This window comes from Nipponia nippon, unplaced genomic scaffold (assembly GCF_047370975.1).
Source record: "Nipponia nippon isolate SJK-2023a ecotype South Korea unplaced genomic scaffold, ASM4737097v1 scaffold_3, whole genome shotgun sequence".
Taxonomy (NCBI): Eukaryota; Metazoa; Chordata; class Aves; order Pelecaniformes; family Threskiornithidae; genus Nipponia; species Nipponia nippon.
In genome coordinates this window covers 7,909,395-7,936,623 of record NW_028262347.1, presented here as the reverse complement: position 1 = coordinate 7,936,623, position 27,229 = coordinate 7,909,395, and the positions used below count along the sequence as shown (strand labels likewise).

General features: G+C 46.2%; 1 protein-coding gene across 4 annotated transcripts; it reads right to left on the bottom strand.

Annotated features, from left to right (window-relative positions):
- Positions 1–6,716: 6,716 nt before the first annotated feature.
- On the bottom strand, positions 6,717–27,008 carry MCM10 (minichromosome maintenance 10 replication initiation factor). Of its 4 annotated transcripts, none has more exons than XM_087765570.1 (20): positions 26,922–27,008; positions 25,626–25,680; positions 24,501–24,821; positions 23,622–23,726; positions 22,893–23,027; positions 22,202–22,373; positions 21,231–21,396; positions 20,305–20,472; positions 18,781–18,897; positions 17,114–17,313; positions 16,014–16,114; positions 14,829–14,930; positions 14,606–14,723; positions 13,432–13,660; positions 11,709–11,868; positions 10,909–11,027; positions 9,931–10,044; positions 8,895–9,040; positions 8,642–8,684; positions 6,717–8,262 (listed from the first exon to the last, which is right to left on the bottom strand). In XM_087765570.1, the coding sequence occupies exons 2-20, from the start codon at positions 25,630–25,632 to the stop codon at positions 8,179–8,181; spliced, it is 2,607 nt and encodes an 868-aa protein (XP_087621696.1). In that variant the 5' UTR covers positions 25,633–25,680; positions 26,922–27,008; the 3' UTR covers positions 6,717–8,178. The 4 variants fall into 4 exon arrangements, with proteins under 4 accessions (XP_087621696.1, XP_087621699.1, XP_087621698.1 ...); XM_087765573.1 differs by having other exon boundaries at positions 11,727–11,868; XM_087765572.1 differs by lacking the exon at positions 26,922–27,008 and adding an exon at positions 26,828–26,885.
- Between the last annotated feature and the right edge of the window lie 221 nt (positions 27,009–27,229).

Here is a 27,229-nt window from a genome sequence, read left to right as displayed (position 1 = left end):
CAAAGTTGATTCGACTCTTCATAAGCTGTTGCAGGTCAGCAGAGCTGAGGCCTGAGCTGTTTCCTATTCAGAAGCGCCCAGTTTCTGCGCGGGCACAGAGTACGTTGAGTTATTAAAACACTCGGTTTGTTCGTGCCATTCCCAACAACTCCGCAGAGCAGCGGTGGACCCAAGAACCATGGCTGGGGTCTTGCTGTGCCCTAAAGCGAGACTGAAACCCATGGGGCCTTAGATCCGGGATGCACGAGATTTTTTTTCCACCAGTCATTCGTAATCGATGTGGTAGTGAGCGGTGCCCCGGTTCCTCGGGCAGCGTATAAGCTGCCACTTCACCAGTTCAGAGCGCTACTACATTGACGTTAAGAACACGATCCAAGAGCACCTGCAGAAAGAAGTGATTGAATTTGGACATGCAAAATAGAAAGTCGCTTCTGCCTCACACCTTGCGGTAATCTTAAATCATGATCTTATCTTGTAATTAGCAAGAATTTTTGGCCTTCTAGCTGATAAGGCTGCTTCTTGCTGCCTGGCTGCCCGTGCTGGAGAAGTGCCCTTCCCCTCCAGGCAGCCCCTTCACGTCTCTGGAAAGCAGCAGAGGAGCTCTGCAGGTTCCTCCTCCAGCTCTGCTCATCGCCGTTCCCACCTCTGAGCTGCCAAAACTGATTTCATCCACGCGCCTTGGTACCTTTCAGTGCAAATCAGCCCCGCTAGGGCAAGCTTAGGCCAGCAGCTCTTTAGGTGACCCTAACTGTGACCATGCGAGAACAGGCGGACACGGTTTATTCAGTACCCATCTGCGGCGTTTGCTCTGCACGCCACGTCAGTCCACTGAGCCTTTTGGCTTATTTCAAGCCAAAAGTGGTTTTGTGTGTCGGGATTTGTAGGTTTTTTTTATTCCATTTAGTGTTGTCCGTACTTTTCTATTGGGGACTTTGAAGAGACAATGAATAAGTTAATGGGTATTTTTATGAATACATGGCCAAACAGATAAGCTCATGCCAGGAATAAGCAGGAAACACTGTATCCAAAGATGGTGGCTTCTAAGTATTTGTTTGTTTGTTTGTTTTTCTCTTTTTGATGCAAGGTGTTTGGAAGAAGCAAGCAAAGGTCACGCAAAGAAAAAAAAATGCTAATACAAAATAGTTGCACTGAGGTTGAACAGCTGAAGAAAACCTGACCTACAAAACCAGATTTGCTGTGGTTATTTTACGTAATCAAAGAAAAATGATGATGAGAGATGTGCTTCACTTCTTGATTATTTTTTTCTAATCTCTCTCTTGATATACTTTTGGGCTGATGCTCTATTAACGTAAGGATACGAATAATCTTAATAGAACTATAATAATTATTATAGTTTGATGAAATTAATATTATTTACATAAGATTCAATGCACGATTATGTTTTTAAGGTTCCTAACATCCTTTTTTCATGCAAAGTAAACACAGTGAATCAGAGTTTCATGCATGTTTCAGTTTGAGCCCACATGGGAAGTCATTAGTACAGCTGATGAAGATGCGGATTTTATTTTTATTTTTGAAATAAAGATTAAATTAGAGCAAAACCATGTCTGGTGGCTGCGTTGTCGTATTTCTATGGTTCAGAAATTCTCTTGGTGGGTGTGTGGTTGAATAACCAAAGTGAACCCTGAAAAGGAAGGAGTTTGGGCTGAGAAAAACATTAGGATGCTGCAGCTGAGAGTCACCCAAAAACCAAAAAACAACTGCCTGTGTCCTGCCTGTCCTGCTGCCTTGTGAGCTATGGTCAGTTTTTTCTACTTTTAAATCCTAGCAGACACTTCATGACTCTCTATTACAGCCTTTGCTCATAGATATGGCAACACCAAGACCATTTTGGAAACAGCTTTGGGCAAACCACCTGCCAGTGTCTCTTCAGCTCCTCACTGCGTGACCATCCCGGTCCCAGCCCGTGTCCTGGCTTCCACGCTGTCGGAGCCAAATGGTCAGAAAGCAGCGTATCGGTGCAGCAGTAGCTGAGTTATGCTGTGTCTGTGATTAAAAGCCAACTGTCCTAAGGAATTATTGTGTGAAATGCAAAATGAGCTGCAGCTGAAGGCCTAAGGACAGCTTGTGTAAGAAAAAACTGGCATGCATGCTATTTATGGAAAGGTTTTGTATATTTTTAATAAGGACTTTTGTTGAGCAACAGGCATGAAGCAAGTTTTCATGCAGTCAGTTTATGCACATGCATGTGGAGCAGATAGCCAGCTTGTCCGTGGGGCGTGAGGCAACCTGCATTGAACTAGAAAGTTTCAAGCCCATCGTCTCCTTGCAGACGTCTGGTCACCTGCACCACCAGGCAGGGTGCATGGTTTCAGGGCTGTGAGTGACGCTACATGTTGTTCATGTAATTTTCAGACCACCTTTCCCCTGGCACATGCAGCCCTTCCCCTTCCCCTTCCCCTTCCCCTTCCCCACCACTCTCATTGTGAAAAATTTTTTCCTTATGTTTAGTCTAAATCTACCCTCCTTTAGTTTAAAACCATCACCCCTTGTTCTGTCACAGCAGGCCTTGCCAAAAAAGTCTGTCCCCATCTTTCTTGCAGGCCCCCTTTAAGTACTGAAAGGCCGCAATGAGGTCTCCCCGCAGCCTCTCTTCCCCAGGCTGAACAACCCCAGCTCTCTCAGCCTTTCCTCACAGCAGAGGTGCTCCATCCCTCCGATCATTTCTGTGGCCTCCTCTGGCCCCGCTCCAACAGCTCCATGTCCTTCCCGTGCTGAGGACCCCAGAGCTGGACGCAGGGCTCCAGGTGGGGTCTCACCAGAGCAGAGCAGAGGGGCAGGATCCCCTCCCTCGCCCTGCTGGCCACGCTGCTGGGGATGCAGCCCAGGGTACGGTTGGCTTTCTGGGCTGTACTTCCCACAGAGCAGAGGTTTCCCCAGGTCCGTCTATGTCTCTAGGCCTTGGCTGCATTTTCGACCTTGACGATCACTCTAATTCACACATGGGCCTAGGCCTATTGACCCCACTTGTGATTCTGATTACGTTGTTAGCAGTGTCTGGGGCATGGCCTTCTTTTTTTCCTAAAGATTCAATTCCAGAAATTCTCTGGTTCACATGAGGATTTCAAGAATTAAAGAAAAATGGGAAGCAGAAATCTTCTTCCCAGCCCTAGTGTTTCTAAATACTGAAGCTTGAAAAAACAGGAAAGTGGAAAAATGGGATCCTAAAGCTTCAAAACCAGAAGAGGGAAATGAAGAAAAATCCCATTTCATCATAGTTTTAGCCCTTATGATTCTGTAAGCCAGTTTCATAATTTTCAGCACTTGACAAAGCTGCTGCTGGCCAGCTTTATTAACAAAAAGCATCCACCCTCTCATACCTCGGCTTGGGGTTTGGCTTGGGAGCTTTCCAGATGTTCAGCTTGGGTCTTCAGCAATTGTTTCTATTGCTGCATGAAAAAACATTTTCTCAATGAGTTATTCTATTCCTAATCTCAAAACTAAAGGAAAAAATTCAGCCCAGCCTTTCCAAGAAATCTCCCTTCCAGACTAAGACCTGGCATGTGAAATTTCATCCCCAAAAAGGACTTATCAAAAGCAGCAACAGCAAAAAAAAAAAAAAAAAAGAGCATGAGAAAGCCTTTATTGCCACTGCTCCCAAGCAATTTCTAGGCTGAGACCCCACATTCCGCTGCGGCCTTCTCTTAGGAGCAGAGCAGCAGTTTCAGCGATGAACAAGCACTGAGATTTTTGGGAGGGATTTACATAACTCACCAAACCTAACCTGGGTGTTCAAGTGCTTTATCCCCAGGATCTCCACGGGCCTGAATGAAACCAGACTGACAGCATCAGACAGGTTTAACGCACAGGACATACGAGTCTTGGCATGTGTTGTAACTGAGGCCTTAATTTAGGAAGGTAATTAAGACCCCATGTAATTACTTCCCGTGCACATGCCGTGCTGCTGGAGCATGGGATGGGCTCAGATACAGGGGCACCAGGTGCTGCGATTTGCCCACGATGGGCTCCCATCCAGCCCCTGATCTCCTCTAAGCCGCCCCATTTACTCCAGCTCTGCCAGGGAAGGAGGAACCTGCTGGTTTTGTGCTCATTCATGTTCAGTGTCCTCTCCTAAAATCAGCACAGCCGACAAGTGCCGAGTTATCTGGGGTTACGGCGCAGGCGCTCGCCTGGCGAGCACTCCCTGTCGGGACGGCAGCCTGCACGGATGTCGCTTATTTTCACGTTTGCATGTGTACCCTGTGTCTTTCCCAGCCCCATCTCTGCCTGGATAACCAGCCCAAACGTGTCTGGTCTCCAGCCCTTAGCTGCTGTGGGGAGAAACAGGGAGCAATTACCTTTTCCTATGCCAAATACCCCCTCTCCTTGCTCTGATTACGCCCCGGCTCATTCTGCAAGTGGTGTGGGTACCCCAAAACCAGCGCTGCTCCTCCCTTGGCTCTAAGTCTATGAAGACAGAACAGAAAAACACAATATAAGCAGCTGGGCTGGCGAGGAAGCCATGTGGCATGTTGATACGGCAGCAAGTCCGGCTGCCTGTGCCGCGCGCTGTCAGGCAGCCAACAAAAGGCATAAGCAAACAGCAGGTCAGGTAGGAAAGTCTGGGAGAAATCAAACAGCAAGGTGCAAACTTAATAGTGAAAATAATTGTCCTGGAGAAGCCAGGTCCCCAGAGACACTAAGGGTTTCCCTTCCCTCTGCATTTACCTCTCATTCTAAAAGTCAGGTTTTGAGTTTTTGTCTAAGGGACCACGGGCAAAGGTTATCTTGCCATTTTTGTCACTGTTTGTCATTTAAATAGAGAAGAGCACTGATTGCTCAAGCTGTTTTTTCAGCCAGCAGTGGAGGATCCCAGGTGCTCCTCCAGGCTCTCCCACAGGGGCATCGCAGGGCTGTTTTCGGGGCAAAATGAAACAAGGTCTGCACCACAGCTTTGCATGGGAAATGAGAATAAAAGAACAGGAGAAAAGTTTTGCCTGCACTCTTGTCCCACACATGCTTAATTTTGGGAAGAAAAAGCCAGGCAGCAAGTGGGTTGGGAAAAATAAAATGATGTGAAATGGCTGGGCGAGTCCAGCTTGCCGGGGGAGCTGCACATGATGGCCCAGGAGACCATTGCGCGGGCCCTGCCATGAAAAACTGACGGGGAAAAAGGAGGTCCTTTAGCAGTTACTTATTGTGAAAGCATATTTTCATTAAGCTGATTTTACTCAAGAGTTAATAAGCCTAAACTGGTTAGCGCGGAGGGAGAAAGTGCTAAAGGTTTAGTTTTTCTTCAAAGCGTCTGTAAAAATCCAAGAAAAGATAATTTGTGGCAGCAGGGTGAGGCGTTCTAAATCAACACGTCAGCAGTAGCCGAGGGCTGAGGGGAGGCAGGACGCTTAACTTACCTAAAAACCAAGACTGATTTTGTAGGAGGTTATTAGGAGAAAACCTGGATATCTTCCTGCCCATTTTGACTACACACAGGGCATTTTGTAGCTGGAGAAACAACTGTGCAGACAGGTGAAAATTCGGCTGGGGTAAGGGCTGATTTATCAGCTTACTACTCCGTAAATCTCAATAACGGCTCTGAGAATGCACATTCAGCATTATATTTCCAGTGTGATTTTGCTTAATGATTGAGGGGACAGGGCAGCTTCAGCAACCCTGCTGTTGTGATTCACCAGTGATGCTAATGGCGGCGGTTTCTGTAACGTGAATCCAGTTTAATGCCTTATACCCACTTACCGGTGTTAGGGCAGACTCTTGCTAACACAGCCTGGCATGCCGTTGGGCTTCTTTGTTACGAGGTTGGAGGTCTTTGCATCACGTTCCCCAAATTGGGACAGCTTCAGTGATAGCGTAGAACCAGCTGGGCTTGTCAGGTCACGCCTGAGCTGCCTCTCGTGGGTCTCTGCTTCTGCTCTCACTCCCAAGGATCGGTGGCAAAGTACCGGCTCGGTACGGACCGGAGACCCCGCCGGCTGCTCTGGCACAGTGCCGGGGCTGTGCGCTCACGTGGCAGCACGCCCCAGTGCGTAGCTCCCCTCCTGCCTGCTTCTGCTGGGCTGGAGCCATCTCTGGCACGAGAAAAATATCTCCAAAAATAGACTGAGGCACATAAAATCCGTTACATCCATCTCCCCCGCTCCTTGTTTACTGCTGGGGTTTAAGCAAAGCAACGGGCCTTGGTTTCTTCATCCCATTTTTGCGTACGAGGATGAACTGAGAGTATTGCTTTCATTCCTTGGCTCCCAAGGAGGAGCATACCTTTCCTACATAGGTATGTAGGAACGGACAGTAGAAAAGCCCCAGTCACGGTTCCACAAGGCTCATTTCTTACCTGCAGTGATTTTTTGGGAGCCTGTCAAGGGAAATCAAGCCTGGGGGCATTGATGAAGATAAAGCATTACCCCACCTTTGACAGTTTCATTTCTGCAGAAATCTCCTTTTCATTGGCCAGAGACAGGAACTGGAAAAAGCCCGAAGCTTTCAACGTGCTGGCTGAAGGCTGATACCAATGTGGAATTCCATGCTGGTTTTGGGGACTCCGGGTGAGAAACTCCTGCTGGTCTGAATAAGAAAACCGCATGGCAGCCAGAGTTATGGACCACAAATCAATTCCTTTTTGTGATTCAGCACCAAGCTCTTGGGCAAATGAAGATACTGAGCAAGCAACTCATCCTCTTCCTCAGAGAAATGATACCATACAAACGCAGGGAGTGTTTTATTGCGCACCGTGTTTATTCTGAATGAGGAACCAACAGGAGAGATTGCCAGGCAATGTCACAGTCACACATTTAGTCACCTACTAGTGACACCTCACCCATCAAATGGTATCGACGCGAGACTGAAATGAATGTAGTATGCCTAGCAAAGCTGCCCAGCAAAAGCACCGGTAGGAGATGAGGGCTGCAAAATACTGAGATAAATCTGTCCAGTTGCTTCAAATGAAGTAACTTACTTCTCTTGCAGCCCCTGTGCAAGCAAACAAAAGAGGTATCGACAAGGCCACTGGGACACGTGAGACTGCTGGTGGCAGTTTCACCAAATCACTGAGGTACTAGTGGTTTTAGGCACTTAAAAATACCCTGTGGTCTTACGGGGCATGAGCTAGGGGCAGCAGAAGGATCAGGACCAGGAAAAGCTGGCCAAATGCCACAGGCATCCCTACAGAGATGTGCTTTCAGAAGAACACCTGTATGCAGAGAGTCCTTTGCAGGAGCCAGCCCTTGGAGATCTCACCCTGCTTGGTCCAAGACAGCTACTGTCCCCATGCAGCTGTGCCAGCAGCAAAGGGTGACATGGTGATGACCAGGAAAGATTTCAGGAAAATTTAAAATGCCAGAAAAAGGGTAAAAGCTGTTAAATGTAATCGTTCAGCTCTTTAAAACCACTCACAAAACGGTCTCAGATTCATTAAAATTCTTTTCAAAGTGGGAGCTGGAGGTTTGTAGCCGTAAAGGTGCTGTAGTGTGGATGGTGCTGGGAACCCGGTATGGGCTGTGTGATAGGGAAAGGGCTTTCAAAAGAGCTCGTGATAGTCTGCAGTGTAAACACCGCTGGTTTGCAAGACCAAAGCCACTGAGGGTTTTTTTTGACACATAAGCCAAGGAGACAACTCAGGAATCATTTGACATCTGTTCTTAAAGGTTAAAAGTGAGTAATTTTGGAGCCAATGAAGAGTGTTCTGTGGCTACAACCCTCTTGCACCCCTTTCTGGCCAACAGCTGGAAAACCTTGACAGGCTGGCATTTACACACCGCAATAACAACTTCACAAGTGCTTATGGAGTCTACAGTCCTCACAGTTCATGATGATTTGTCACTTAAAATTCTGGTGAGGTCACTCTACACCAGCCATTCAACATAAATGGTGGGATCCCTAGGGATTTCTTGGTACAAATTCTTCTCTAGCTGTCTCTTTTCTAGGTTAAATCTTGTAAACACGTTGTTAGTAAGAAAGAACAGGCATGAATGTGTATTTCACATGCAGCCTTATGCAGTCACTTTTAAAAAGATCAAAGCTGAATATCCATGCAGTCGCCTGGTGGAGACTTTGTGGATGTCCTTCTCATCAGGAATTCGCTCCCCTGCTCATTCATCCCTAAAACCAGAATCCTCTTGGCATTCCAGTAAAGAAATGTGTGTTTTAGACACAGAAATACAGCCTTATGTTGTGGAAAAAAAAAATTAAAAAAAAATCAACTCCGGGTCACTTAAGACTATTGAGAAATTTCGGTTGTTCCTCCCCTCTTGGTAAAAGTGTTTCTCCACCAATTGCCGGACCTTTTTTCTCCTAGAAACATGAACCATGGAGAAAAGAAGTTAAACGTGTGGTAAGATGTCTCCCAAACATTTCTTTGACAGAAGTTGTGGTAGGGCTAAATTATCTGATTAAATATTGACAGACACTCTAGGAACCTTGACATTCTGAATTCTCAGAACTTTGGTCAAAAGCAAATTCCCTACGGTTAAATAAAACAAAGCTTCAAGAACAGAAAGCAAGAAGAGAAAGTCCATTAAAACACAGCCTGCAGGTACCTGTATGCACCTGACAAAACGCAGAGCTGCTTGGGTTTGCTGGCAGCGGTAAGGGCACTAAAGCAAAGCGTGGGACAAAAGTACCAAGAGAAGCAGAGTGCTGAGGCGCTCAGAAACCGCTGGCTCCCACTCACCTTTAGCATCCCGTCTCGCTCCCACTTGAAGAGGCCACAGGTACTGAAAGATGAAGATGGCAGGTAAGGACCACTGTGGTGTGTTTGCTGCACAGTATGAGGGGGTCCAAAACTAGCCCGCACCTTTCCCACACTGCTCAGCACAAGGGCTAACATTCCCCTTTTAGGACATGGTTATGCGACTCCCAACATGTTACTTGTGAACGGAGAGTAGAAAAGCCCCAGTCACGGTTCCACAAGGCTCATTTCTTACCTGCAGTGCTTTTTTGGGAGCCTGTCAAGGGAAATAGCACGGTTTCCACAAGGACATTTGAAAAATCGCTTGATGGCATCATGCCAGTGGTAGTCGTGGTTATCCTGCACACACGTCTCCAGAGGCTTGAAATAGGTGTAATTACACTGTCAGGGAGGAGAAAGAGCTGTGAGTGCTTCACCAGCATGTGAGGCTGGTGACAGCGGAACATCTGGAGGAAAGCAAGCAACCTGAGCAACTTTGTCTAGTGAAAGGTGTCTCTGCCCATGGCAGGGGGGTTGGAACCAGATGATCTTCAAGGTCCCTTCCAGCCCAAACCATTCTATGATTCTATGAAAGCACCTCTGTCTTCTCCCACCCTGAGGAGGCCACTGACTGAGATCATCGCCCCAGGCTTTGTCACTGCTCCTTCTAATGCCATCCTCCCCTCTCTGCCACCACCCTGTGGCCCTGCTCCCAGCACCTCATGGGGCACACAGTGGCCCTCTGTGCAGCCCCAAAACAGATAGGAAAGGCAGCAAGAGGGGAAGTCCAGCAGGGGCTGAAACTCTGGGAATAGGAGGTAACTCCTCCCTTCCTCTCAGCACATTTAGGATAGTAACAAAGCTCCACTCCTCCTCCTGACGGCAAAGTCCCTGGAAATCCTGACAGAGGAATCCCACCCAGTGTTATGTTTTCAAGGCACTTTGCTTATTTTGTCATCTAATACGGGGAACTGAGGGTCCTGGTACAAAGTACTTCAAGGAAGAAACTGATAAATATTTTCAGGATACCAGCACCTCAGGAACCCACTGGTTCCACCAAAACATCAAGTTTTGGTGTTCAGCACAGCACTAAAGCCTGCCTTGCCAGCGTCTTCATGTCACTCAGTGCAAGGGCTGCTCTCAGCAACAGGCATAAGGAATGAAACTGTTTCCATTTGATCCCTGCACTGCCAAGAGAGGGACTAATGGAAAAAGTCTGCAGGATGGTCCAGCATTATTTTGTACAACCCATATCCCACTCCCCTGCTGTCACCCCGCTCCCCTTCACTCACCGTTTTACATGTCACAACTCGACATTTCACTTCTTTAATGCTCCTCATCTTCTCTTCCATTTCTTCCTTTTTCACCAGGGGCTGAAAGTATTGCTCCTGCAGTTCAGCCTCAGCCTGTGGGGGCACACAAACAAGGGTTGTGAGGAGATAAAGATGGGAGAAGCTACTCCATAAGCGGCCTTAGGGCAAATTACTACCGGGCCTGCTTGAAGCAGACTGCAGACTGGGAGCCAGAGAAACACCAAATATCTCTTGCTTCAAAAAAATCCATGTAGTGCACGGGCTGCGCTTCACCAACACTGAAATGAGCCACCTCTGAGATGTATGACTGGGAGGGTTTAACAACAGCATGTACTACTGAAATAAGCACATACCTACAAGGACAGCGCAAGGAGAGGTCAGGTAGGCAGATATAATGAACAGACTTGGTTCTTAGCCAACATATTACCCCTCAGAAGACCTTAAAACAACTAGGACTTCATACCAATACAAAGTGTCCAAGACAAGAGCCCTGTGCCACTGGAGATGCTGTATCCCTGGAAACATGCTCAGCAAAGGCCCCGATGGGAGAAACCCAACCTGCTGGCATTTCACAGGCTCCACAACTTACACGAGTCTCAGATGAAGGTGGCAGCTGTCTTTATGTGGCCAAGATGTCAAGAAATGAGGGACAAAACAGGAACATGGCTAATGTGGTCTTAAGGTAGAAGGATTTATTTGATCATCCACTAACCAGGAAACTTCACTGATTCTTCCAAACACAGCAAAAAAAGACGAGGGCAACTTGACCTTACCATGGCTATGGCGATAATGCAGACTTGCAGGCACTGTGCCCTGTGTGCTCAGAGACCCCTGACCCTGCTCATCAGGACGAGGTGGTGCCTATGACATGTTTGGGTGCCTGCTTCTTGCTGAAATCATTATGAGGTGTCCAGACACAGTTCTGAGCCCTCAGTTATGGCTGGATTGAGGCCATACCTCTTTCAGGACATCTGTGTGCTTGGACTTTGCATTCAGGATTTTCTGGAACTCTTCTGACTCCAGATAGGCCAGCTGCTCACGCCGTTTCTTTTGGGCAGGCTCCAGTGCATCCATATCTAGGGAGACAAAAGGGCTCAGTCCTACAGAAGCCAAGTTCAAAACAAGGTTGTGATCTCTAAGCAGGACCACTGTAGGAGATTTTGGAAGTCTCAGGTCTCTCAGGCAGATGTTCAGGTCAAACAGCAGCCTTTCACAATTCAGGAGAACATGAAGCCAAGTTCAAATATGGCTTCAGAAAAAAATAAAAGCATTTTTTTAAATAACATTGCATATTCTGTCAAAGTACTGTACTAGGAATTTTCACATCACTCCCAGGGGAGACAGCAGTACTGCTTCCCTGACTGACAGAGAAGCTTTAAAGGGAATTAAGCAATTCATCCAAGATCACACAGTAAATCACCAGCAGGCAAACTCAAGTTCCCACAGAAAATTCAGAAACCTTCACAGGTGGGACTATTTCTTGGTTTCCCTTGGTTAAGTCAGCCACGCACTGCAGACGCTCAAATGCCAGAGGAAAGGGAACAGAGATGAGGCCAGGGAGCTATCAAAGATTACATCTCACACTCTCTCCACAGGGTTAGAGATTGTTTAGCTTTTGCATTAAACCCTTTAAGTTCTCAACAGACCTAACTTGGCCTCTCTTTGGCACAGCAATTAAGTCCTTAGCCCAGCAACTAGTGCTCCGTTCAGCAGGACATAATCATACTTTTTCTATTCTAGAAGCCAACATAACATACCATTCTCTGCTTCTGTACCTTGTGGCTGAGCAACATTTTTCTCAACTCTTTCAACAATTTCTAGGACATCATCAACATCAGCTCTTTTCCTCTTGACACTGTTCGGGTCAGTTTTAGCAAGAATCTGGCCTTTTGCTCGTAGTCTGTGTATCGCAGCCAGCTAGAAAACAGGAAAGAGCAGTGAATACATTGGTGACCACTCTAGCTCCCGTGTTCCTGCTTCCAGAAATAGCAGAGGAAGTCTGTCAAATGGAGGAGACAAGATCCACTGGCCCGAGCGCGGAGCTGGCCGAAGAGAGGCCCAACAAAATTCCCAGCTCTGCCGTACATCTAATTCACCACATCGCCCAACCTCTTGTGACTTCCCAAACCATAAAATCACTCCTCCAGGGGTGTTACCAGGCTTGCTAACTCTGCAGCTGTGCTTTAACTGCTTCACAAATCAGTAAGTTTTCCAGAGGAATCAAATCACTTGAGATTTCCACATAAATTGGTAATAATTGGGAACTAATAGAAAATTGCGTACAACTATTCCTTTCCATGCTACCAAAATGTTAAGACTCCTTCTTCTTTGCTGGAAGAGAAAAGTTTCTTTGACAAACATGTGAACAGATTTGTGCCAAGGAAAGATGCAGTCTGTTCTAGCTAGACACCAAACTTGTCCAAACTCATGGCACAACATAGCTAAACCAGTTTAGTTGCCTGTTGTTTACCTGGCAGACGGCAAACACCCACAATACACAGCACTAGCAATGCCAAAGAACAAACGTGCACAGTTTAGCACTCCAGGGATTTTCAGCAGAAATCCCCTGCCCCTTCCCAGCACTTAAGGGTTTTCATGCTCGTAAAACAATCAGTAGCGACAGGCCTTGCTCTCCCTTCTTCTGTAAAAATCACTTCAGCACCTCCCATCCTGGTCCAGGACCTATCCAGAACCCAATACTTTAAGGTGTCCCAGGCTCCCAAAACATAAGAGCAAAAGAGCAGCCACTGGTGGACAGAGAGGCTCTGTCCCACTTGCATGAAGAACAGAGTGCAAGCAGAGCAACACAGCTACTCCAAAATGCTCTCCAAAGGTCATGTCCTCAAGAGGTGACAGACTATGTCAGGTCATGAAGAACAGAGTCAATTCTACTCACAGAAGCTGCTAGCGTGCATATAGAGGTGTTTCTTCAGCAAAAAGTTTAGCATCAGGCTCACGACTTAAATGAGATGCATTATCTCCCCATCTCCTTTTCCTCAGTCCCATCCCAAGAGGCTCCTCTGTCCCCTGCCCACACCCAACTGGCATTTGCCAAAATTGCCATTGTTCCAGTGGCTTTACTGATGCTTGTCTTCAGAGAAGATCAAGAGTGAGCTCATGAGCATCACACATGAGACAGATCGTAACAACTCACTGCTGACCAATTCAGGTGAATTTTGAATTAGCAAGAGACACCAGCTCCTGTGGCCAAACGTCACAGACACAGCCCCCTCTGTAGCAGCTCTGCCACTGCTCTGGAGGTTGACTACACGCATGACATGAACCTTGGTACTAACAGCAGTCAGGAACCACAGGTTTCTTGTGTACTGTAATACAGCCCAGTCCAATCCCACAAATCAGAACCTTCACGAATATCAGCACTGAGCTGTCCTGTACTGATCAAAGACTCCTCTACTACCACAAACCAAACTTCCCTTAACCTCCCCTTCTTAATACTCCAAAGATTCAAAGAGATGTTACCTTTTTGGCTTCTGCCAAGCTATCTAGCTTTGGTGTTGGAGGTGGAGACCCGTCAAAGAAGAGGATATCTTCTCCTTCTGAGAAGCCTGTGCCCAGCCTGGGCCTTTGAGAAGTTGACATTTTTGCAGCTTTGGGAAACTCTGCCCCAGGTATTGGGGAATGGAGCAAGGATTGTCTGGAGGAGGATGGCAAAGCAGGGGTGCCAGCTTTACTTGTGTTCTGGAGAAACCTTGTGAGACAAGAATAATCCATTGAAATAGGGACACAAGTCAAAGAGACAGAAAGGTTTAAGAAACAGATAGGAGCGGAAGGGATGCAGACTGATTTTTCACTAATTGGCCTTTTATTGCTAGAAAATCATGCAGCAATTCAGGCATTCAGGAGAGGAAAACAAGACCGGTAAGGAAATCGCTGGGTCGCTGAAGTCAAGAGTGACTTGAAGAAGCCACCAGGAGTGAATGACTAATTGCTTTCCAAAATAAAAAACAGAGAGAAGAAGCATCAAATGAAGCTGGGAGCTGAAAACACAAAAATGGGCTTCTCTGCAGAACAGGTAGTTAAGCAGTGGGACTCCTTGTCACGGGAGTCACATAAATGCTTAGGTTTACATAGGCCATGGTGAAGAGGTTGGACAGGTTCATGGGGAAAAAAAACACCAAACCTTCAGAAATATTGTGACAGACACCACCTCTAGCTTGGGAAGTCCCTGAAATACATAGTGGTGTAGGCTGGAAGAGTATTTGGGGGAAATATCATCATGATTGTGCCTAGTCTTATTATTCTCCTTCAGGTTCTGTTTTGCTCCTGTTGAGCCTTTTGAGGCTACTTGACTACATCAATCTCAAGTCTCACCCAGGCTCGCTCTTCTGAAGTTCTTCTTAGGTTTGTTAACAAGATATGCACAAAACACTTGGCAAATCTTAAGGTTCAGAAGACCCTTGCAAGCCAGCAATGAACAGAACCATGACTCCTGGCCCCAGTTTCGTACTCTAAGTAGCCTCTTCCCATCATGCTTTCCAGTTGCTGGGCACTGTGCTGGAGCATTTGGTTCTCCACTGAATACTGGGGTATTTCTATTTAAATGAAGTTTTTATTAAAATAGCAAAACACCTCCCACAGTTATACTTAGGGCCACAATAACAGAACCCTTCCTGTGAAAGTCAGTATGTATTACCGCCTCTGAATCTCTTCAGATCGCTTTTTCCTGGCCTCCAGCCACTTCTGTTTCTGTTGCTTGAGCAGTGCTGAAGCAGAGACAGACTGGAAATTGTCTCCTTGCTTCTTTTCAGCATCTGGGAAAAAAACAAACCAAACCAAAATAAAAAGCCACTAATGTTTGCTCAGAGGAGGCTGAGTGATTTCAGGAGTGGGTTTTCCTTCAGGCAAAAGGACAATACCTGCTTTGGTCCAGTGTTTGCAGAGGTTTCGTGCTCCAAAAGTTGGCTGTGCCAGCAGTTCCTTGAATTCATCAGAACACTGCATGGGTCTCTTTGCTGCACCTGGAGCGGAAGAGGCAGGAATACAACCGATTTGGAGCCAGGAAGGGAAACAGGCTTGGCTTTAAAGATGTAGAGTAGTCTAGGTTGGAAGAAACCCCTGTGGGTCACCTGAGTGAGCACCCCCGCAAAGCAAGGCCAACTTTTACATTATATTTGGTTGCCCAAGGCCTTGTCCTCACAGAGCACATCACGAAGACATTTCTACCCCTTCAGCAATTTCATTAGTCAGTCAGTTCCCCATCAGCCTTGGCTGTCTGCGGTGCTCCCACCATCGTTCCCATTTTTAGAATGCTTGAAAACCCCAAAGACACCACATCTTATCCCTGGAGAATTAAGAGCAGCTAAAAGCTAGAGACAGGACAGACACTGTATTGGCTGAAATGGAGGCAACGGTTGGACTTGATGATCTTAAGGGTATTTTCCAACCTTAACGATTCTATGATTCTAAGACATCTATGTGGCATCTAGAGCACATAGTTTGAATAACCTGTCATCTGCTTTCCACTGAGCATAAAGAGGGTGTAATATTAAGAGCTTTACAAACACAAAATGGAGGCAGAGAAGATCAGTGACATCCCAAAGGCTATGGAAGGAACATGCTTTGAAGATCACAAAAGAAAAGCATTAGAAACAGGCCGGATACTCAGGAGGTGCCCTGCATTGCAGACCTGACTCTGATTTATACTTAGTATTCCTTGGAAGCTTTCAAGACTGACAGAAGTCATTTATTTTAATCAAATAAAATAAATTCTCTGGTTCAAAGTTCTTAAAACTTCCAATTCCCATTAATCTGGCAAAGATCTTCTGTCACTGTCCAAAGACAGAACAGGAGACTTAATTCAGGGGCACTGATGAAAAAAAGATGCATGGAGCTACACAGTTGCTTAGTTACATTTGCCTTCCAGCTGCGATCTCAAGAGGGAAGAGGAGTTTTAATCAATTGAGAAGGCAGCCTGCAAACAGCTATCTCTGTAGCAAACCAATTGTCAGATTCATTCAGTGAGTACCAGGGTCCTGGGACACAGCTACATATCAAGCTAGCAATATCTGGAGGGTGAAGAGACTACATGGGTAGTTAGGTACCAATTTTCTGCCTGGTTTCCTGGACAATTGCATCAACTCCTCTCACGACCAGATTGGAGAGAGTGGTTTGAATCTTCCTTTTCGGTACTGCAGCTGCTGCACTAGAAAGAAGAAACAAAATCAAAACATCAGTTTTCCCACGCTTAGAGCAAGGACAGGAGCTTGAACGCTAGCCCACTGCTTCAACAAAACTCCAACCACCCTAAAAAGTGCCTCTCTCCTGTCATCTGTCTGTCTTTGGGAAGGATGCGGATCTAAATCCGAATTCTAGCACAATGTTTAGGATCTCCCATTTCTCCCTGGGTTGAGATATGTATTTCCTACGCATTGAGAAAAAACTAATCACAGGTAATGGCTAAGCTTTGCTCACAGTTAGTTCCAGGGATGGAGAGGAGGCTGGAATTGCTTCATTACTGTGGAGTCACACCAGTTATCAGAGGGCAGTGGTAAGGGAACGGAAGCTGTGAGCAAGCACAGGGCTTGATCCAGCTCTGACTCAAGTCTTTCCACAGCTGAATTAAGGGGGATTTGGATGAAGAACATGGCCCCTCCATGCTAGTTATGAGATGCATACTGATCTACTGATCTTGGTCACTTAATAATACACAGGGTGTACTACTGTCTCTTCATTAACACAGTGATACTGTATTATTTCAGTCAAGGAAGAGAGAAGGAGGAAGTACAGAATACACTGAGTCCGAGATTAAATGCAATGAGCCATAACAAATATGGTAAGGGAACGACACTGAAAAATACTCATCTCAGAGACTCGCATGCTTGGGATCTCATGATAACGTTCGCTTCATCTACTGAAACACAATGCCACCTGGCTTCACAACACAGTATTAATTTAGAGGTAAAAACATCCCTTACCACATCTTAGTGCTGACTGTTAAAATTTTCCTATCACATAGCACCTCTGTTACCCCATGGGGCCAGGAAGATTACACCAAACGTGGGCATTTATTCCTATTTCGTGAATGTAGTTAAGTCAAAGGGATCTCTAACTAAACAGACCCCCTTAGAGATAGCTTCAGGCTCACTTCTATATGGGAGGGAAATTCTGTTCAAAAGCAAGGGAAAGAAGCAGTTTATCTTACACTGAGGCTGCATACGCTGCTGAAGAGACACCTCCATAGTAAAACCCATCCTGACACAGCCTCTCCTTCAAACTGGGATTTTTCCGACCAACTTTTCTGGGAATGCGGCCACCAGAGAAGGTGGACTGCAGATCTGCCCGCTTCGAGCTGAGCTTCTTGTACTGGGATTGTATGTGATACTGACAATATTCACAGTCGTTCTGAAAAGGAATGGGAGAAGCCTGTTGCAGAACACTAGCCATTACAATTTACTTCATTCCTCTCACCCACATGCATCCTCCTATGGCTAAACTGAAGTAACATCTTGATCGTAGTACTCCAGCATTTGACCAACTCAGCAAACATATGCCCACACTCCAGCAATGAAAAACAAAACTAAAGTTGCCCATACTAATCACTGGAAAAAATCCTGCGTGTCAAGGAATTTTTAAGGCTATTCCTTGGCTCAAGTCAACTGATGTCGCAGGTCCTCTTGCCCAGATTCTGTACTCTTGACTCTGAACTGTATGCAATTTTCTTACTAGTATGAACACAAAGGAAAACTAACATCAGAGCATGATATTTCATGCACTCATTTCAAATTAATTCATCGGTTTTCAGTGTCAATCTGAGGGAGTTTAGAACTGAAGACAGTGAGTCTGCCAGTCAGAGACAGCAGTGCCATAAACACACTCACTCAGGGTGTTCTTTAACTTCTTACCAAAAAAATAACTCTGTTCTCATTGAGATTCATCTGCCCCAGATTTGTATAACTACAACTACCCCACAAGCAAACATTTTTTGCCACTAACTAAACAGACAGCCAATGCTTTCAGCAGGTTCTTCTGCCAGACAGCCTCCATCTACTGTTTGTTCCAGGTGGCACTGGAACATCTCACTGACACCGAGAGCCCTGTGCACAGCCACCTCCTGGAGTGGGTCTGCAATCACAGCCTTGTTTTGCTACAAGTACCTTCTGTATTTGTCTTCCTCCCACTCCGCACACTTTGAGTTCCTCCCCAGCTCTTCATTCCTTCATTTTGTCTCCTCCTTCTAAGTGCTACCCGACTAACTATAACCCTTCCAACCTAGGGTTCCTTTCAGGTATCATAACATCACCATGGCCATGAAGTGACATAGTCCACAAGTCCTTTAAACTAGTACAAGTCAGTACTATCCCCAAAAAAAGAATCCCAACACCTTTTTCCTCTCATCCCCAGTGCCCCACATTCAGGTATAAATATTCTGACAGCTTGGGGGCAGGCTGGACCAGGGAAATCATTGGGTTAAAACCATCTCCAGAAACCACAACCATTCCCAAGAAAAACCTCCTATTGTTTTACCTTGGATGAGCTCTCTAGTGCAGTGCATGGAAGCTTGCACCGGCATAAAGGAGAGTGAAAGGGTGTGGAGACGGTGGCAGTCATGGGTCAAGATCGTCCTTTTCCACTGCAGCACCAGCTTAAATTTTAACTAAATTTCACCACTTAGGGAACTACCGTGCTGCTGCCACGGTGCCATCACAGAAACAGCTCCACTGGGTTTAATTTCTCAGTTTCTCCACCCAGTTTAGTTAGTTACAAGTCAAGATCCAGAAACAAGTCAAAGAGTCGGAGCATCAGTACAAAATCAGCAGCCAGATTTTTTTACCAACAGCTTAAGGATGTCCTGACTACTGAGATACAGACCAGGTTCACGATCTGTGCACAAGGATCACCGTTCTTCTTTCTGGCTTTGCAAGTGCCCATGTCCAGAGCTTCACCCATGAGGAGGATCTTCTGGGGATGGTCAACAGACAAACACACCTAGAAAGAAATCAGAACATGCCTTGAGGAGGACTGGATGAGCTTCTCTCTCGATGACAGTGGTTTGGCTCTGGTCCAGTTTGGTACCTCTGGTATTAACAATGCAGTTTTAAAATGCAGGCCTAGTTTCAGAAAGCCACATGTCCTGTTCAGATTGAGAAAAGGCTCAGTTAAAAAGAAAAAAGTGAATTTCTTTCTCACAAAGAGATGAAAGACATTGGATTTCTATGCTCAGAGCCCCAGGAAACCAAGGACCAGTAAAGGCAGATCTACTTGTGCTATAAATGATGGTCCTGTACAACCACTTGGCTCCGATGCCATCATGGCAACCACATTCGTCAGCGGATGGGAAGAGGAGCTGTACTAGAGCTCTCTGTCCCTCTCCATATGTCTAGGTCCAATCAAAACCGACTCCTGTGCAAGCAGAGTGTCTACTTCGCACAACCAAAGATACTAGGAACTGTGTCTGTAGGTAAGAAACACTTCTCAAAGTCAGTTTTAATGTAGTTCTAAATGTGTACATATTAGCTAAGAAGAGCCCTTCTTAACAGTTAAATACAGCCCTTACATTAAATCTGTTATGCCTTTCCACTCACCAACAGGACTTTCTACTGCTTATTCATGTTAATTCAAGCAATTACATAGCTTAATAGACAATTAATGAGATTCTTAATTTTTCCATTTGGAGAATTTAAAATGCAAAACACTACATCACCAGCTACTAGACTGGAATTCCTCTTGACAGAAGTCAGTAAAAACGGTTTCCATTCCGGTGCAATTAAAAAGATATTAAAAAAAATTAATTTATTAGCAAAATGAAGCCACCTTAAATGTTTTGATACATACAGAAAAGTAATTCATCATGTTCTGCACTTGCAAGTAATTCATTAAACAAGCGAACTACTATGTATCAACTTATCATACATAATACATCATTTGTTTAATAAATCAAATATTACTTCTTCTCAGTCATGATTTTGGAACCAGGAAACATTTTGCAATCACATCTCATGCTTAAATTAGAAGAGAGAAATGAGCTTCCCCACCTTTTTCAGCTTTGAGAGACCTCTAGGCTGAAACAGGCATTGCACTGAAGTAAATGAATAAACCGAAATGAAAATACACTCCCTACATCTGTGGAAGAGCCGACTGCTACCGAGAGCAGATTAACCACTTGAATAAACTCTGGGTTTAGATGCTTAATAGGACTTCTTGAAGTTCAGCCTTCCAGAAGGCCAGGAGCAAATACACACCACGCAAATATCTGAGTGCAATGTAAACTGTTTAGGCAGACTGCTGAAATTTCAGCCTTAACATCTGTTATAAAGCTAAATCTCAAGCAGATATGAAAAAGTTCAGCTGTGCGTTTTTATCTACAGCTGATGGGCAAGTGAAAAATCCTCTCACCTCATCTGAGCCTTCTTTAGGTTTCATAGGATTAGCATTGAGCAGCCCGATGACTGTGCCTTGGTCTGTCTTCCAGTGCTCTTTGTGGACATCACCAAACAAGAAGAGTGAGACACACTGATTGAGATCCCGCAGGTCATTCAGCCGCCAGATACTGAAGGTTCTGCCCTGGAACAGACATTCGCTTTCCTTTCAGCTCTCAGTACAAGGACACTGACTGCATCCCCTCTTGCTGTTGCTTTTAAGGAGTTATTCTGATTTCCCCCCCTCCCCTGAGTCTTCTTGATTTAGAAAAGCACAATTTGTAACCTCCGTAGAGGTTAGATACACTATCTCCAGCCATGCCACACAGCGAGTCCTGGGATTCTTAAAGGCCAAAATAGCACACTAACACTGCTACCACCACTCTTCCTGATATTAAAGCTGGACAGCACTCTTGCTTTCATCCCACTGAACAAACAAAACCAAGGCATATCCAGATCTCTGTTTCATCACTGACTTTCTACAGGACACATACACCATCTAGGACAGAATGACCTCTAGGGAAATGATGGAAGCACCATGTGTTGGCACATTTAAAACAAGAGGGCTGTCTAGAAAGATTCAGAGTCGCAGTCTTTTTTTTTTTTTTTCACACTGGCATTTAACATATAACAGTGGATGAACAGATTTAAGACAGATTTATGCCATGGTTGCATTAGCCAATGCTACTGTCTGGGACAGTTGCACCAGATAAGCTAAGGACTTACTCTGAGGACTAAAAGCAGCATTACTGCATGAAACCAGACGAGCCAAGATCTTTAATACAGTAGCTTTTCATTAACTACATGGAGTTGGCTGATTAAGCTGAAGACCTGATTAGTTTATCAGGAAAGAAGACCAGCATTTCACTTGAACTGAGCAAGGGATACAACAAAGTTACTTACATTATTTGCGCTCTGAGGAGTGATCTTCTTCACTATGACTCCAAATGTTACCCAGTCTATTTCCTCCAGATTTTCTGCAGCAAGTTTGCTCTTCAGCTGGGACAGTCGGATGAGCTTCCGGTTAGCCATTTTCCTGTCCATTTCAGCTGATGAAACCCGGGGTTTTCTAGATCAAGCAAAAGCATGTAAAAGAGAACACATCCATTGGCATAAACGGGCAATCAAAACCATCCAGCATTCTCCTGGGGAGGCTATGTCTTGCTGCAAAATGCCTCTGTGCCTTATTTCACCCTGAGTTCACTTGACACAAAACCTCTCAGTTCAGGACACCATACAAATATCAGAAAGCTACTGATCATGCTGGTTTTTGTCAAAAAGCTGCACCGCAACTTAGCTCCAAGCCTGTGTTAACTCTACTCATTTCAGGAAGGACTGAGTCTCATGACTGTCTAAGCAAGGTTTGGAAATCCAGCATGGTTTCTGGTGAGGAAAGGCACCATCAGTATTCAGAGACCTCTTGTGGCCACATCGAGTATGGGGATCACGAGTGGCTCCCAAGACTTCTCAGCGTGGTGCAAAATCTGCTGAACCGGAGCACAGTCAGGCCTTGCACATGCCCACTGCCTCCCTCCTCCACCACTGAGGACATCCCAGGGAAGGCAGTGTTAATGAAATGATAGCTTTTTCTGTTAGAAAAGAGCAAAGGTGAAAACGGAAAGATGGTAATAAGCCAAAAGTCAATGTCACCTATTGACTGATCAACCAGCCAATGCTGTGGCTTTGTGTTACATCCTCTAATGACAGTTGACTAATCTGACATGTTTAAATGATGTATATACAGCAAAACAGAAATCCAGTCATCCGCGCACCACCTGTGTGACAAGCATCACAGGATGTCGGACTGATTGCATTTTCTCTCCCATTACTGGAGGGTGATGTCCCCAGACAGAGCTCAGTGCTGGGCTGCTGACCTTAATCTCAGTCCCGAGAAGGTTTCCACAGACACTGGCTGAGTTGTTGCAGAGGAGCAGGTAGGCATGTGAGGAGTCCTCTCTCTGGTCACCTTACTGGGCGTGTTCCCTGTGGCAGACTTGAGAGGCTGGAAAGCCAGACTGATGACTTGCTGTGGAGGAGTCTTGTTCTCTTTAGCAGGAAAAAAAGGAAGAAAAAAAAAATCATCTTGATAATGAAAGAAAACTTCTAAATACAAATTACATTTGACCAGATACAGGAGTCTAATATAACACACTTAAGAAAAAGGTGTAAAACTGTCTTATTTGTACTGAACTGGTCTCCCAGTCAGCTGGGAACTGACAGCTCCAGATCAGCCACATGTAACTCAAGCAATGAGTTCTGCCTGGTGAGGAGCTTCCCAGGGCAGCTCTCATTTTCCAGGCAAGCTAAACTAACTGTAGGATACACAGATGCAAGCTAGACTGCTGTCAGTGTCCAAGTCAACCATAGCAGTACAGAGCATAGCACCCATTGCAAAAACACAACAATTAACTCTGTAATGAGCTCTGTTCCGCTGTGACCAGACTGCTACTGGTGCAGCGACTAGTGTAAAACTATCCTGGATGTGTCTACACTGCTGCTGTGAACTAGATAGGCTTTCAACAAAAGTCCAGTGTGTTTCAGTGAAAGGCAGACTGAGAATGGTACCTGCTGAGGATGCTTTTGATTTCTGGATTCCTCGCTTGGCTGATGGTAAAGGATTGCCCAGCTGGGCTGAGAAACATGGTGACTCTTGCAGCTTCTGAACTTTCCTTTCCTTTAAGGGTGGACAGTGAGATTTACCTGGCCAAGAAAACAAAAAAATATTTATGAGATCTCAGGATCTGGACTCAAACACTAAGAACTACTCCAAATTAAGCAATTCTCTGAATAACAAGTCTACATAGAAGCTCTTCAACTAAGTTGCCAGCATCTGAAATGGAACAGCTGGAAAAGCCCCAATGCCTCTTCCTCATGGTGTCCTAAAACTCTGGATGTCACTGAAACCACAAAGCAGTGGCAAGTAGGAACTTCCCCTTGCTTTTCAATTTTCCCATGTAGTTTCATTACTACACCTAACGTGCTACAGCAACAACCACAGTTGTGTTTTCTGGGTGTACCAACGTCTGCCAGTAAGAAGGGATGCTTCCAGCAGAAGACCCTGGAGCACTTCAGTCACAAAAGCTGCCCCATGTAGAGTCAACCCATGATGCAGACACCAAAACTGCAGCTCATTAATTTAGTCTGTAGCCGCAGGAAACAACCTGTGTGGGAATACACCAGATCACCATTCCTCCCTGCTACTCAGTGCCCACTTTAGGATTATCTGGAGTCTTGCCTATGAATTGCACGTTGGTAGGCCAACCAATCATAAACCCATTTAATTAGTCTCATTACCAGGGGTTTTCTTCTCAGGGCCTGAACTGGACTGCTGCCCAATAGCGGTCTTTTGCAACTGCTCTTGTAATGTCTTCATCTGTTCTTGCAATTTTCTCAGCTCAGCTAGGAGAAGAAAAAGGATAATAATGAAAACAGCAGGAAGCCATTGCAAACAGGGATTTATGAGATCCCTGGAAGTCTGGCAGTTTTACTACATCATAAGAACTTAGAAAACAAAGACTCGAGCCACAACACATTTACTTAAGTCTACATAGCTCACAGGGAAGGGACACTTTTCCATACAGCCTGGAGCTGATTTATCTCATATAAATATTTTACTTGACTGTGGTATGTTCCTTGCCATGTTGCATATATCTTTCCTACCGAACATAAGACAATTTAAATGGCTGATGATTGCACTCCTTACTGTAAAGAAATGCTTCCAATATAACCAAATATGTGGCCTGGACACAGGAAGGCTCGGGCCAGCTCTGCTTCCACACTGACTGGTATGGCAGAACCTCCTGCTGCTAGGTCCTGAGGGGGAAGGGATTGTTGTGCTGGTGAAAGATGCCAGGACGACAGCCCTGAAGACTGAAGCAACATTGCTCTTCATCAGACAAGACACAGGGACATAGGCAACTTTCCCTGTCCTGCTCACCAGAGCTAGTTTAGTCTCCCTGGCTTACTTCAGTCCTCTGTCTTTCTTTTGGAAAAACAGGTTTGGCGAGTTTGGCCATTGAGCACTGAAAACTGGACTGAGAAACTTTCACAAGGACTTTCTGTATTCCCCCTCTGGGCACCATCCTAAAGCGAGAAGCAGCAGGCCCTGCCTTCTGCCCATTAGCTCTCTAAAGATATATATCACAATCAGATAAAAGATGCTGTTACAGAAACCTTGCAGTTCTTCGTTGGTTTTCTCTTTTGCCTGACTGGGAGCTGAAGTGGGGACAGCTTCTTCTGCCGCCTCCTCTTCCAACAAGTCATCTACATCTCCAAACAGCGTAGCCAGGTTCTCCTTCTGCTCATCAATCATGCTGTCCTCAGTATCGACCTCCTCAGTGTAGGACACATCATCTTCTGCATCGAAGAGCTCATCGTATTCATCTGGTTTTCCCCCCTCATCCTCTGGGGCACCTTCCTCCTCAGGAGAATTGCCCTCCTCAGTGGCCTCGCTTTCTTCCAGGAGGGAGGCCAAAAGATCCAAGTCATCATCAGCTAAGGCAAAAATTAAACTCAGCGTTATTTCTGTCCAGTTAGAGGAAAGCTGCCACGGAACAAAACATCCAAGATACTCTAATCACAAGCTAATGACAACTGAAACTAAATCAGAGCAGCAAGTGGTATTCTTAAAAAACTACTTCAACTTTGGCTAAAGGAAGATAAAGCAGCTTCCTGCTCTCTGGTTGGATGGAAATGTGGTTGCAGACACTCTCAGCTTGTGATCCAGGCTGACTGGTAGGCAGAAAACTTGCAGCCCACTTAGAGCTGGCTTTTCCTCCTGCGCGGCTGCTTGTACAATAGCTGCTGTTAAAAAGAAAAGCCTTGAGACCTGTAAAGTTGTAGCTAGGAGCTCTACAGATGCCCATGTGGCTTTTGCCAATAGAAGCTGACGAGGTAGATGCAAGGGAGGCAAGAAAGCATATCCTCACATATGCTTTGCTCAAGGAAGAGAACAGAGCAAAGAAACATGGATCAAAGGTACAAATAATGGAAAAAAGAAAATCAAGTACAGAGAGAGGAATGGGACAGACAGAGCAGAACTGAAATTCAGAACAAAATAAGAAATATATTCAGCATTTTCTGCTGAAGAAAACACAAAACCAGGGAAAGGGCAGAAGCAGCCTCACAGAAAGGTGACAACGAAGGCAAGGGGCAACCTCAAAGGCCTCCTCAAGTGAAGTCAGTGCAACATTACTTCCCTTGCTAAAAGGTTTACCAAGCTTTCTGAACACCCACTAATGTAATACATGGTCAGAAGACAACTTCCTACTGAAAGTAAAAGAGTACTTTCCCCCTTACCGTCCATGATTTCACCAGGATTTCTTCAAGAGCCCCTCAAGGAAAAATATATTCTCTGTTATGGGGAGAACAACATTGATACTGTTAAAACAGATATAGCTCAACCAGAAATACATGTGTTCAGGCTCCTTATTTGATGATTTGCAAACCACCAGCTTGTTTTTGTTTACAGCTGCAGATGAGGGCTCCACTAAATTTAAAACTTCCATGTACATTTTCTGCATCTAAAGTCTGACCTACGCTGAACTCACTGCAGCGTAAGGGCATTACTTTTAGAAAAAAGCCTATAACAGACACAGATTTTAAGAAATGCCTACCATGTTCTCCCAGTAATAGCCATTTACACTTCATCGGTTCTGTGTTATAATTAGCATTTAACTAAAGCAAATTTTCCAAAACAGATTCAGTCTTCATTCGAAAATGGAAGAAGGTAGCAGGGTTTCGCTCTCAACTCACAACCCAGTTCTTATTCTTAAAAGCACACGGTCTACATTTCTCATAGCTCCTCCATTTCACAGGCACATGGCCATGAAAAATAATCAGCATGGGCAGACATAAATGGCCAAGGGAAGACTGGATAACAGAAGAGAAATCCACTGGGGATGGATTACTCTCAAACCCAAACTCTAACTCCGTGCTTACAGGTCTTCCCGCTGCAGAGACTTTTGTTTCGCCCATAAACTCCATTTTTAATGGTTCTCTCTCCTTTTCCTCCAGAATATTAATTTTCAGCAAAGAACAAAACAAAACTCAAGGGCATACACGAGCAGGCATGGCTAGTGACCACCGCACAGCTCCGGGATCCCGCTGTCCTGCTGGTGACACTGGCCCGGGGATCCGCCCGGTGACACTGGCCCCCGGATCCGCCCCGCCGCCGAGCGGCCCTCACCCCGGGACCTCCCCCCGCCTCTCTCCCGACGGGCAGCCCCGGGCTCCCAAGGCCCGGCAGAGGCCGCCCCCCTCCCCGTGGACCACAGCAGCGGCGGGATCCCCATCCCTGCCCCCAGTGGATCCCCGATTCTCCTCCAGCGCTGCCCGGGATCCACACCTCCCCCCCCAGGGGATCCTCCTTCCCCTCCCGTCCTCCTTCCCCTCACGGCCCTTCCTCCCCTCCCGGCCTCCCTCCCCTCACGGCTCCCCTCCTTCACCCAGGGGAACCCCGACCTCCCCCAGAGTTTCCCCGCGGATCGCCGATCCCTCACCCCAGCCTCTGCCCCCCAGGGACGGCTTGCAGGGTCCCGCTCCTCCCGCTCGTCCCGCTCCCCCCTGCCCCTTCCCTCACGCTGCCCCGCTCACCGCCGGCTGCCCGCTCGCCGGCACCCGCCAAAACTCCAACCAGGCCCCGCCCCTCCCGCTCATGCGCGGGCGCGGCTCCCGCCCGCGCCATCCTTAGTTCTGGCAGCGGCGGCGCCGCCCGGCGCCATCTTGGTTGTGGGCGGGTGGCGAGGAGGATGGGAATGGGAGGGGGAGATGGCGGCGTAGGGATGAACCGCTGCGCTGAGTGAGGTCACGGTGACGTCATGGTGCTGTTATACGCCTCGGTGGAGCTGCCTGAGGTGTCCCGGCCTGCTCTCTGGGGTAGCCCCGCGGCCTGAGGCCTGTGT

Coding starts and splice junctions, on each gene's coding strand:
- MCM10 (XM_087765570.1), bottom strand. Junction 14,724..14,828: donor CAAACACTGGACCAAAGCAG/GTATTGTCCTTT, acceptor TTTTTTTCCCAG/ATGCTGAAAAGAAGCAAGGA. Junction 11,028..11,708: donor AGGTACAGAAGCAGAGAATG/GTATGTTATGTT, acceptor TTGTCTCCCTAG/ATATGGATGCACTGGAGCCT.